The sequence below is a fragment of the Ricinus communis genome, chromosome 6 (assembly GCF_019578655.1).
Source record: "Ricinus communis isolate WT05 ecotype wild-type chromosome 6, ASM1957865v1, whole genome shotgun sequence".
NCBI lineage: Eukaryota > Viridiplantae > Streptophyta > Magnoliopsida > Malpighiales > Euphorbiaceae > Ricinus > Ricinus communis.
The window spans coordinates 20,565,796-20,579,183 of record NC_063261.1 but is presented as its reverse complement, the minus strand read 5'-3'; the positions used below and the strand labels follow the sequence as shown (position 1 = coordinate 20,579,183).

The 13,388-nt window shown below is 33.5% G+C and overlaps 2 protein-coding genes across 5 annotated transcripts; one reads left to right on the top strand and one right to left on the bottom strand.

Moving 5' to 3' along the window:
- Positions 1-827: 827 nt before the first annotated feature.
- On the bottom strand, positions 828-8,295 carry LOC8275317 (prostaglandin reductase-3). Its single transcript, XM_002518734.4, has 18 exons — positions 8,026-8,295; positions 7,540-7,713; positions 7,222-7,403; positions 6,650-6,755; positions 6,397-6,473; positions 5,844-5,931; positions 5,293-5,482; positions 5,014-5,140; positions 4,467-4,547; positions 4,203-4,304; positions 3,957-4,052; positions 3,725-3,799; positions 3,349-3,468; positions 2,788-2,916; positions 2,208-2,285; positions 2,000-2,086; positions 1,286-1,372; positions 828-1,188 (listed from the first exon to the last, which is right to left on the bottom strand). Exons 1-18 carry the CDS (start codon positions 8,078-8,080, stop codon positions 1,138-1,140), a joined length of 1,905 nt encoding a protein of 634 aa, XP_002518780.1. The 5' UTR covers positions 8,081-8,295; the 3' UTR covers positions 828-1,137.
- Positions 8,296-9,575: 1,280 nt separating this feature from the next.
- LOC8275316 lies at positions 9,576-12,857 on the top strand. 4 transcript variants are annotated; one of them, XM_015718859.3, is made up of 5 exons: positions 9,576-10,454; positions 11,195-11,637; positions 11,876-12,060; positions 12,285-12,351; positions 12,475-12,857. In XM_015718859.3, the coding sequence occupies exons 1-5, from the start codon at positions 9,797-9,799 to the stop codon at positions 12,511-12,513; spliced, it is 1,392 nt and encodes a 463-aa protein (XP_015574345.1). In that variant the 5' UTR covers positions 9,576-9,796; the 3' UTR covers positions 12,514-12,857. The 4 variants fall into 4 exon arrangements, with proteins under 4 accessions (XP_015574345.1, XP_048231895.1, XP_015574344.1 ...); XM_048375938.1 differs by having other exon boundaries at positions 9,576-10,460; XM_015718858.3 differs by having other exon boundaries at positions 9,576-10,460; positions 11,150-11,637.
- Positions 12,858-13,388: the final 531 nt, after the last annotated feature.

Sequence of the window (13,388 nt, the reverse complement as noted above, 5' to 3'; positions counted from 1 at the left end):
AAGTGCATGCCAGTAATTCAATATCCAAAATACTAATAATAAATATCACTCACTCATCAAAAGCGGTATATATACTAAAACTAGGCAAGTTTTATCCTAATTTCACATGAAGCTAAAACTCATATTACTAAAAATCCATTTCTGTTGGACATATTAATCGTATATATCACACTTCAAAAACATAATTGTATCATTTCAAGTAAAAATATTGAAAACATAAACTACAATCAGTTGATTTTGGTATTAATGGACGAATGGTATATTTAGTGTAATGAATCAAAATGAAGATATATATAATAGCATAATATCTTTCATTGTATGACATTATTATTATTGGCTTGTCTTTTATGTAAACAAGAACGGAGAGGCTGGAATACATGAAACTTGCAAGGTATATAATTTTAAAACCTGGAGGTAGGCTTCGATCATTTTGTTTATTGGTAAACATGTTTTCCAGTGTTTTTCTTTCTTCCACTTTTGTTTTGGGTTATGATTTCTTTCACATCCTTTTCTTCATGCGAATCTAAGCAGAACATTGGTTACTTACTCTCAGCTCTTTAAAAATCTTGAAAATGCTCTTCAGGTAAAAAAGAAACTTACTTTTGACACTTTTTGTTTCTCTTATAAACTTTGTTTTAGAGGTTAAATGTTAGGACTTCGTTAATGTAATGTCAAGTTGTCAACTTACTACCTTCATAAGGCGTCTGCCCCTGCAAGCATTACAGTTCCACATAAATAAATATGTTTCCTGTGGGAAAGACAGTTTTTCATTTTTTGAGGATTATTCTGCTACTAATGAAAAGAACTATGATAAATCACACAAATTCTTAGCAAGAGAACCACCCAACTGCACTGAGCTTCTTGTTTAGATTAGTTCAGGTAAGGATTTATACGATCACATAAGAAATAGCATGTTTCATGTTTCTTTTCATTTCTTTTCCTCCTTCTATATATCTTTATCTTTTTAATGAATGAATTTTCTGTTTCGATTGATTTGCAGAACTTTGACAACCCCTCTTGGACCAGCTGCAAAAGAAGATGGAATGGAACTGAGTCTTTTCCCAATGCATGAATTTATTTGTTACAGAACACATTAGCAACCATGTCAAGAAAGGTTGGTCATTCACAACAGACTGCTCATAATTTTGCCATGTGCTCGCTGAAGGTTGGATCAATGCAGACAACCACCTGAAAAATTTGTGCAGTAGAATGTTGATATTTTTGAGAGAGTACAGTTAATATTCAGAAAATGAGCATGTGTTATTGACAGGATAGTGATGCGCACCTTGCCAACACTTTTACCCGAGTGAAGATACTCGACAGCATCTGCAACAGAGTGTACACCGACAAATCTTTTCGGGTCTATGGAAATCTGTTAAAGTTTTACAAGAGTGGGTTAATATCATTAGTTCATGTAATAGAATGCTTGTGATAATTGTGTGTGACATAAAAATATGAGTAATCAACGATCCCATTGGAAAAGAAAACGGACCAAATGTTTCCATTGTAAATGCCTTTTGCTTAGTTTCATCTTCTTGCTTTGTCTACAATATTTCCCAGTTGGTTTTCAAACAAGGTAAATAAATAACTGAAGATTGTTGGCATGTCCTACTGTATGAAAACTTTATGATGCCATTATTTTCCCTTGTCAGCTACCATGTAGAGTTTGTCAAACTATCTACACTCACATAGTGGATCAGTAATGCTTCTGATATTAGCATCTAATCTATATGATTCTTTTAGGGCCTTATAGCCATCTGATTAAAATTGGAAAATACAGTTAATGAAAGCAAAATGAGTTCTTTCAAAGTTTAGAATAGATAAGACTTTAGACCAGAGATTTTATAAGCTAATGGCATGGGGATTGTGCATGAGTGGTATCCCAAAGGCCCTAAACAGATTGCAGAATACATCGTCTTACTACACTATGACCAAGGGATTGAAGAGAAACTTTAAAGGGCAATAGGCTACAACACATGGAAGAGGAAAAAATAATCACCTTAAGCTTTCCTGCAGAGAAAAGATCAAATAGTTTGTTCAGATGCTGTTGCCATAAATCAGCATACTGAATTAGGAAAAAACCAGCCTGCAAATCACATTGTTAAAACAACTAAATCAACCATATAGGGGGAAATTCAACATCATTTACTTCATCCAAGGAATAAATATAAGATAAAAGCACATATATTGTACTAACAGCTACATACCACAGTTTGGCTTTTTGCTAAAATCTTCTCACACAGGCCAGTATAATTTGATGGCTTCCATCCATGTTCTCCTTGATACTAAAAAAAAGAACATCATATCCCAGTTTTATACCAATGCCCAAAAGTGATAATCTATACATACACAAATTTACAAATTCATAGGACTTAAGCTTTCATAATTTACAAGGTTAGTTCAAGCAGAAAATATTGTTTGGGTTTATCTAGACCGAAGACAAGTACAAAACTGTAGTAAAATCCTACACACACTAATAGTGATGTTAGGATAATCATTTAATTGATCATATCATTATCTCCATAATTCAATTTTGAATAGAAGCACACATCCTTATGTGGACACTTTAATTTGCATAAGAAATCTAGACAGGATTTCATTTGCTGTTAAATCATGTACAAATAATAGTTTCTCCATGCAATAGGAATGGTGACATGGCATATCAATTTGGAAGATGCAAGGGATTTTTAATCACAATAGTAAGAAAAGACTAACTAAAAAATGTTAAAGCAAAAAAACAATACTCAAAACGCCAATCATCTAGGAAGCTCGCTAAGGAAAAACAACCTGTGAAATCATTCCAATCACAATAAGTCGTCCATGCACTGCTAAAGCATTCAGACACAAGTCAAACATGTCACCACCAACAGATTCGTAGATGATATCAATACCTTTAGGAAATTCCTTCTTTAGAACCTGGCAGAATCGAAAATAAAAAATAATCCTTACAACTCTGCAATATTACTAATGAAAAGAAAGGAATAAGCAGAAAATGTCCTATGATTAAACCATGCACTCCCTTATGCAAGCATGATCCTACTATGCTACTGGAATTAGAGGCCTTTCACATGTTTGATTCCATCAATTCCCTTTTGCTTGATTTTACACAATTTAGAAGTCCACTACAGCTTTATTCGAGATTCAATTGAGTGACAGAGACAAGAAAGAAACAGTCTACTTAGTATTGGGTTCTAAGATTATTAGGTATAAAGCTTTTATTTTTATTTTGTCACACTTGTGTTTGAAGATGTTTTGTGTCCATACCAAGTCCTGCACAATACTGTTAAAAGCTGTTGAAAGGATACAAAACACAAAACAAAAAAGTTCAGTTTTAACTATGGTACATACAGTTTTGATGTTTTCAGCTTTATAGTCTATGACTCGGTGAACTCCCAATTCTTTCAAGACCATTGCCTTTTCTTTACCTCCACAGGTTGCAACTACTGTGTTCCCTGCCAACTTTGCAAGCTGCATGTAAACAGTTCAAATTATGTACTTATTCCAATATAAAAATGGAGATTAAAAATACAAATCTAGTGAATGAAGAACAACTATTCAAGACTAAGGATGTGGAACATGACCACAATTCACATAGTAATAAGTGGGATCAGAATAACAAATAGCTCAACCAGACAAAAGAAACCTGTGTTGGTTATGAATAATTTTAAATTTATAGTAAAACACGTAGTAAACTCATTTATTATGAGGATCACTTAAAGCTGACCTGGACAGCAAATTGCCCAGTCCCTCCTGCAGCTGCAGTAACAAGAACTAGTTTTCCAGATTCCATCTGTGCAGCCTAAAAGTTCCATAAGAGAACATATTGTTAGAAAAATGAAATAAATAGTCTGAATGAATAGTTTAATATGTACTTCAAACATAAGGAGTGCTTTCAATAGTAGGGGCAAAATAGAGAGAAGGAAACTTGTAGCTCTATTACATTCATAAAGCACAACCTTTTCTAGAGCAATTGATGCTGTTAATCCTGAAGTAAGCATGGCAACAACTTCAGGATCTAGTCTTGGGACAGGAAGGATATGTTTTGCAGGAACCTGAATCACATAAATCATTCATAATTGGGAACCCAATGTTTATAACTTACATTCCACAATAAAGTAAAAAGTGAAACTTAATACTCTTTAGAGATAGATATTGAAGAAACTGTTTCCAATTATTAAAAGAATGTTTCCAGGAAAGTCTACCACTGTAAACTCAGCATAACTCCCAAAAGTCATAATTGCAGCAGGAGTGCCAACTTTTAAGTCACGAACGGATTCACCCAATGCTGCGATTATTCCCACTAACTGGGAATGAGGGGAACAAAAGAAAGAGAATTCTTTAGGAAACAGAAGCGATGATCTGCTAGAATCTAAAGCAACACTATTTATTTACTATGCTTGCCAAACCCATAACCAAACACAGAATGTCAACATGATCAAATTGCACCATTGTACTCTTTTATGCACCTCGAAACCAGCATCAAATGGCAGACGGGAAGCAATGTCCTTGTTGTTGCCACTGAAATACCGTCCTGAGCTGAAGTTTACCTGCTCACAAGTTCATGGCAAGTCATTGTCAGGATACACACAGGCACGTTAACACCTGTATAAATTCAGAGATGCAGAAACAGCAAATATAAATGTCAAGACCAAAAGGACGGATGAAGACTTGCTATTCTGATACTTGATAACTCTGAAACCATCTTGGTGAAACAAAGTACCACAGCGACAAACAGAAGAAAACAGCAGTAGCTGATAACTCGTTTTACTAACACAAATTACAGCTGCTCAGACAACTAAGGGGAAATGAGTATGTTGATTGAATTACTACAGCAAGCAGTCAGTCATCCACTGAACCAACAACTAGCTCTTTCTTCTCTAAGAGACCAAACAGGAATTCTAGACTTAGACTTTTTGTAACAGATAAAGAATAGAATACATACAGGGAAAAACACCAATTGAGAAAAAGAAAAAGAACTCCAGTTAATCTTTTCAAGGTGGGCTGAGTACTTACATCACTTGCATTTACACCAGCATAAACAACTTTTAACAGAACTTGATTTGGTCCAATGGGTAAACGCAGTGGTGCACGCACAATGCTGGTAGCACTGCGGAAATTGTGACTTAAGGTATGGACAACTCTGAAGAACACAACTAAAATGCATTAGTAAAAAAATGGATTCTGATGAAGGCAAAGATTAACACGCAACTAATGTAAAATGTGTTCGAACTTGTATCTATAAACATTAATCTCCATATACATAAGCAAGAAGTTATAAGATTTAATTCTCACATTTTCTCATAGCTATTAGGCAGCTGTAAATTTACTGGCACTGCAGATGACACCCTTTTACTGGAACCTGAAGAACTCAACAAGTATTTGGCTTCTTCTGCAGGAGTGGGCCAAAATTCCATGCCTCTGCGATTTGTAATCCACAGGCAAGACCCAGCACTATTCTCATTGCTAATAAGCTCAAAAGCACCTACAAAGATCCATAGTCATTAAAATTAAAAAATTCCTTGAGGGGACAAAGGAAAAAAAAAAAGTTAAGAAAAAGGAGAGAGAGAGGTTCAGTGACCGCTGGTATGATCTGTTGGGAAAAGTTCTTTCTCTATGGATAGAGCAAAAAATCATTCAGCAAAAAAAAAATGTTTACAGTAGCAAAATGATATGTCCAAAAATCCTTAACCAACAAGCAGAAAATGCCTCAGAGATGAGAAATTTACAAAATATTTAAGGCAGTTCAAGTACCAATTGCAATCTAAAAACAGAATTGAAAATTTCGGGACTTGAAATTACTTTTTTGCTGGGAAGTTTTGCCATAATTTTGCCATAAAATATACCTTTGATCACCATTTGCATTGGAACAAAGCCTCCCATCATATCAATGAATTTAGCAGACACTTTTGATCCCATCTCAGTTTCAACAAACTGCATCCAATTTTTTAGGAAAAATGAAATTGCAATGCGAGTCCTGTATACTCATAGGATTATAGATGAAACTGGAATTTTTTGTAACCATAGAATTAGAAGATCATCAGAAAAGAAAAGGATGGTAAATAAACATTCAAGAGGAATAAAATCAATATCAGAGAAATTGACAACTCCAACATAAAGAACTACAATAAGTATTGGTGCTGTACCAAGAAAAAAATTGGAAACTAGCATTGGTGTAGGATGATAAGAACACCAATTTACCGTATGATTAAATTAAATCCTAAATTTGCTTATGAGATTATTTATTAATTTGCTTCACTGTAATGAATACCCTCAAATGAGAATGAAGGGAGGGAGGGGGAAAGTGGGGGGCAAGGCATTCTCCTAAAGACCTTAAGAAAGAAACTCCAACAAAATCAGAAAAAGAAAGATGGTGAAATCTTTATATTATTATCTTACCTCAGGACAAAGCACATTAATGCGAATACCTTGGCGTTTGTATGGGACTAGTGATCTAGTAAACATAATTACACCGCCTGAGAGAAGATAGGAAAAAAGAATTTTGAAGTATCCTAGTATTCAAAGATTTAGAGTACTTGCATATGTTCAAAGTGTTGCTATGCATTAAGTATTGCTTGATGAATCAGGAAAGTATAAACAATAAAAAAGTACACTAGAAAGAGATCAGCACAAAGAACAGAAAGCAGCATACCTTTAGACGCAGCATAGATAGGGTCATTAAACATTGGATAAAGACCTGAAGCAGAACCCAAGTTTATAATGACTCCAGGCTTTTGTGCAGCTTTCATGGCATTTATCTGGTAATGAATTGTAGATAGTTATTCACTCACCAAAAGCTGTCCTCAGTAAACTGAATAATAATGAATTATCAAGAAGTCACTCCTTCTGATAAATCATTTTTCATCTTTCTCTCTTTCTTTTTTGCTGAAGTAACTATTGTTCATTCTAGTCTGTGATACATCTAACTTATCCAGAAAAATTTCAAGATAGCTCTCAAAGGAGGCATTAAGCAACTATTACTCAGTAGGGAAACGAAAAAAAGATTTATAGTACAATATTAAGAATTCGACTTTCATTTTATATTTCTGAATCCTGAACTGAATACCATAAGCAAGAAGAAAAGGCAAAAAGTTGAAATACATTATTGAGTTTATCCAGTTTAGCAGCTTCTTCAGAGCATACAAACTCTTGGATGTGATGTGACTATATTTTGGCAGCTTGAGTAAAACATTACAAGAAAAAAAAGACAAATTTTAACCATACCGCAAGGCGAGTGCAATCAATTACTGAAACCAGGTTAACATCAATGGTACGCCTCCATGAACGAGTGCCATCAGTTTGATCTTGATGGAATGGTATAGAAGTGCCTATACCAGCACTATTGATACAGATATCCAGTCCTCCATATGTAGCTACATGCTTATCAAAAGCAGCAGCTAAATCTCCTGTTCATAGCAGGAAAATAACAGTTGTAAATAGATACTACCTGATTCACAAACAATAGAAAGTGTCTTACTGGGGAAAGAGAAATGAACCGTGACAAAATTTAATGCATTTCACAAATCTTATTTTGAAACTTACTTGTGTTTGTCACATCGCATCTTATAAACAAGGCAGTAGGAAATTCCAACTTGGGATGGAACTTAGCATTCTGTTTCTGAACAAGTGATGCAACTTCCTTTCCCTTTTCTTCAGAGAAATCAACCACTGTCACAAATACCCCCTTTTCTCCAAGAGCTAAACTAAGTGCTTTCCCTACATGTAATCCATTGCTACATCAGTCATAAAATTTCAAACTTTCTCTAGAATAACAAACTTGATTGGCTTTTGCAAGACCATTAACCTTTGTGAATTCATAGTCATACAACAAAATAATTAAAATTGATTAAACAATCATAGAAAACTAAAGAATAACCAATATCAAAATACAAAAGTAAGTTGGAGTGTTGGACTTTACTGATAACTGACATTAATTAGCATCAGAAGAAGCTGCTAGTTGAGCCTCATCAAGAACAGGTCAAAGTTGATAATTAAAGAAAAAAGAAAGCAAAAGTTGAAAAATTTTACCAATCCCAGAAGCAGCACCAGTGATCAAAGCTGATAAACCAGGCCTGATCTCCATGTATGTATGTGGGTCTCTGTAGAACTGAATTATTATTATTTAGTTTTCTATTAGTACTTGGAAGCAATGAGAAAAGAAAATGCTGTAAATATTATCGGCTAGATAAAGGTGGCGACGACAGCGATGATGATACGGTAAGTACTCTGTCGTTTTGGGATTTTGGTTAAGAAACCAATGAAAAGCAACAACTTGTGCATTATCTTTTCTGTCCTTCCTACAGGAACTGACAGATCCTACCCAACAAATGAGGACTGTACTTCAACCAATGCAGTTGTTATTAGCTTAAGTTTGTCTGATTTATCATCGAGTTATCCAACTTTTTTAAGTTTAAACCACATTAGTGGAATTTAAAATAAGTAAGTGTAATAAATTTAAATATTTATTATAAAATTATAATATATTTTACTGAAAAATTTGTAATTTTTAACTAACAAATGATTCTAAAATAATTTTTATCATAATATATTTAAAAATAAGAATAAGGGACAAATAAATTTATTGATAAAATGTTACTAGTTTATTTAGTTAAAGTGCTAATTTAATCATCTATTAATTTAATTAATAATTATTTAATTCTATTTTGGTGATGGTTGAATTAACCAGAATCTAATTTAAAGTTATTTTTTTAAAAAATAATTACTATTTCAATATTTATATTTATATGAATCATGTAAAATAATCACTGAAAATTAAAAAAAAAGAAAGAAATTATTAACAAGCATTAATTTTTATTTTAATATAATCTAAGACTACATTTCTTTTTAAATTAGATTACTTTTATTAAAATATCAAATACATAATTAAGTGGATTAGAATAGATTTTAATACAATCAAATAATAGCTAAATATATAGATAGTTGTCTGAATTTATTTTATTTTTATAATTAGCTTTCCAAACTCAAATCTGATTCAATTGGACCTATCACTTTTACAGGTTATTATTTTTAACTCCTTTAATTACAGATATTATACGTGTGTATTTTATACAATCTAAAAAATACGTAAGTTTAAATAATATAATAATATATTTAAAATAATAAATAAATAAATAATATAAAATAAGAAAAAATAAAATATAAACAAAATTTATTGTTTTCTATAATTTATTAAATATTTTTTACTTAAAAGCATAACAAAAATTTTTGATAGTAAAATAATTAAAGTATTACAACAGTTCATTTTAATTTCTTAAAAATTATTATTTTATTTTATTTAATAAGATTAAAAAATAATTTTGATGTATAATAAATAATATATTAAAATTAATAAAATATAATTTTTAAAGAAAGTCAATTAAAATATAAGAATTCACGAAGTCTCCAAGTTCAATCGAATCAAAATTAAGTTTAGGAGTTCAATTATGAAATTGTGATAAATTTAAAAGTTTAATTATATATTTTATTTATTATAAATAATACAATAAAAATATTGATTTTCTATTACTATGTGAAGAGTGAAAAATAATAAGTCGTCAAATTTGAGAAGTCCAGAATCAAAATTGAGTTTACTGAGCGATGCGAATTACAAAAATCGGACAAGTTTCAGACAGCTATTTATATATTTAGCCTAAATTCAATACAATTAGAGTTGGTTTTTCACATACAATGTTGAAGGAAGCAACAGCAAGAGTTAGTTATGAATAATCTCAGAGGTGCATTTCCTTTCCCTATTAGATAGCAAGTTTTGTTCATTTTTTTTTTCATTCAGAAGAACACAATGGACCCAGGCATCACATGTTGGATACTTGAATTCCTAGCTCGACAACCAATCTCTCAACTTCTTCTAAACAAAATCCTGACGAACACCCACATCCCAATTGCATCAATTAATAATCCTCGCTTCAAAAAAGCACTTCTTCTCCGTTCAATCCACGACGAAATCGCAAATGGGTCTGCTTCCTCTGAAACAATTCTTCAATCACTTGAAACCATCGAAGAATTGGACAATACCCATATCGCAGATTCAATGAAATTAGCCTATCAAGCAGTGGCAGTGGACTGCACTTTGAAGTGGGTTATTGAAAAACATGACAAAGGTCAGTTCTTTAAAGCAGTGAAGAGGATTTGGAGAGGTAGAATTGAGAGATTAGAGTCGTTAAAAAAGAGTGAGTTGGTTACTGATGAATTAAAGGAGATTAAGCAGGAGATAGAGGCTGCTTTGTGGGATTCGAATGCGCGTAAGAGATTGTTGGATAGGAATATAAAGAGCGAATCTTTGAGGCTTGTTAAGGATTATTTAAATGAGGCTTTGGATAAAAGGGGGCCTTCTTTTCTTGAATTGGCTGCTAAAGTTGAGACGGAAATGAAAGAGAAACAAAAGGGTGCTGTTCAAGTTGGTCTAGAATCAGCTGTTGTTGATGGGCCTGCAGGAAGAGGTAAAGGTGGTTTTTTCCCCTCCTGTCCCTGCTAACGTTTTGCTGTTGAGTTCTCTGGTGCTCTGACTGTGTATTCTGAAATGAATTGTTTGAGGCACCTGCCATGCTTAATGTTTATGAGAAGAGGGACAACGGCTCTTGGTTTTAATGACTTAAATGTGTATCTAGATTTTCAGGTGTGATTTTTGACCTAAGTCTCCAAATTGCTGTCTCTTTAGCTGATTCACTAAATTTGTGCCCAAATGTTCTGTCTTGGGTATATTTATCTTCCAAGTTTGGGGAGCCTCTAGTCTCGATCTTTGTGCTGTTTATAGTTATCTTTTTTCTGTATTTTGCTGAATTTATGTGCTTGTGGCACTGTGTTTTGTTTACAATTCCTATTTGAGATTCCCACAATTCAAGCAATAGAAAACCAATAATTTGTATATCATGGGCAGAGATGAGGATGGCTCCATATTGAGTTTTCTTTATTGATTAACTGCAGTATAACAAACTTTATATATACATAAATATAACTAAGCATATGGGAAAAGCTTTAGGAGGAGCTTTAGAGAATGGCTGGGATTGCATCCTTCATGCATATTCATAGTGTGATGATGATAAGCATCGTTCTTCATGTTTAAGCTTGTTCTTGCCTATTGTCGCTACAAGTTACAGCCATCTGCATGCATATAAACTTTCTCTTGTTATTGTAGAGAGTCTGAAGAATGACATGCCTGATACTTTCTGCCAACGACCAGGAGGGATTAAGGATACTGAAAGGGCGCACATGAACATACTTTCATTCAAATATAACCCTCTCCTTACTCCTGAAGTTACTAAAGTGAAAGAAGCACTTAAATCCAGCTCCCTAGAGTTAAAAGCATTGGTGGAGGATCCTCTTCCCAATGCTTTACATTTGTCTGAGGCTTTGATTGCTGAAGAGAAAAGAAAAGCCTTAGCTAAGGAGACTGCAGTTAAAACATGGAGTGGGAAGGGTGTAGATGTGCCCAATCCATCCATTAGTCCAGTCATTTCTCAAGCAGCAAAGAGAATCTTGAATCCTGTGCCGTCAGCAGAAGAACTCAATCTACCAGTTACTCAAACTATGAAGACTAATACTATGATTTCAGTATCCAGCCATCAGAATATTGATCCCAAACGCAGTTTAATGGACTGCAATAGTACTGCTCGTACCTTTGAGGTAAAAGTTTGCCTTTTGTTTTGATCTGCTGGTATATCTTCATATTATGTCTTTAATTCATGAGTATTTTCTAATTCACTGTAAAACCTTCATCAAATTCATTATGACAAATGAAGTTAATATTATATAACACATTTTGTTAAATTTCAATCTTGCTTTGGAATGTTGTTAAATAGGTTTCACTAATTTCTGGCCTCTCATTTATATCAAATTATGTCTAACGTCTTTCATCTGTTAGTGGGATGATTCAATTGATGGCTCACCTGAAGAAACAGCCAATCCTATAAGTAGATTTGAGTTAAATGGCCCAAGGAGAAAGGCTGTGTCTTCGTTGAAGAACAATATCACAAAGTTTGCTAGAAGGAGAAAAATAAAGAGGTGGAGTGTGGAAGAGGAAGATGCATTGAGGGAGAGTGTGCAAAGGTATGCAGTGCTATTATACCAAAGATTCTAATTTGAATTTAGAGGATTCATGATATTCATTGATTTAAGTTTCACTTTTTCCATTTATTAAAGACTTGGCTTCTACCTTCATGCAACTGCTACTTCATTTTTCACACTATAATCTAAATTCTTTTATTTAATGTTTATATTACACTGTAAACTATCCTGGATTTTTATTATTTTATTCTCTCCTTCAATGTAAGGTTTGGTAGAGGGAACTGGAAGCTCATCTTAAACTCCAAACGCCACATTTTTGTTGACAGAACTGAGGTAAATATGCTTCGACTTATTCTATATTTCTATTTGATTTCTAAAACTTTTGTTTCTTATATTAATTTACTTCTTCTGGTGTTGATGCTGGAAACTTGTTTTCTTTAATAACACTTTTTCCAGGTTGATTTGAAGGACAAATGGAGAAACATGACGAGATAGCAACTCTGCATAAACTTATTGATGAAGGTATTATATAACACTGTATAACCAGGTAGGGAGACAACACCCAGGATCTGTGATCTTGTTCTTTTCATTGAAGATGTATATAACGCCAAGATAACATAGTTTAGGCTGAAGATTTATATAACCCCCAAAAATTATGTATTAAGTTGCGCGCCGTTAGGGTAGTTATTTGCTAGACTTGTGGTTCACTTTTGGATTTTCCAACTACTCCCCCATGAAAATGTACTTGTATTCACCCCGACTTATTGACCAGCTTGGACTGATGTGACAGAACTGCTAATGGCCTTTGATTTTAGTTCACATTTGCAGTTTTCTACCCCCTTTCAGTTCTTTCATCAGGACTTTAAAGTCGAGCCGAGATAACTTGCCATTGTGGCTGTTCAAGAATTGTGCTGCCACAACTAAACCGGAATTTGTTACATCTTCCCGTTTCACATGTACTGTGTATATGATTATTATTGGTGTTGCATGTGTGTGTTCGGTGTTAACCGACGAGTTCTTTTACAAGTTCTAAATCACATCAGTATATCTTCATTCTGTTCTTTAGAATCTCTTTTTGGGGGATATCACAAAGAAGCCTAGTCCATGTTGACAATTCTTGACACTTTCTAAATTCCTTTTGCAATCCATACTGAATGGTCTGGCACTACTAGTGATTCTTTTGCAGGATGCTTTCAACTTGTATATAAGTTGCCTTTTTAACTTTACTTTTGTCGTGTAAGATGACATGGAAGTATCAATACATTTTCCTTTTGACGTCATAAAAGCAGGGCCTAGAGATGCTGATTATTGACTTTTGCTAGTTGTTATCCACTTGCGTATGGGGCAGCTTTTGCCTTCCTCCCCTATTG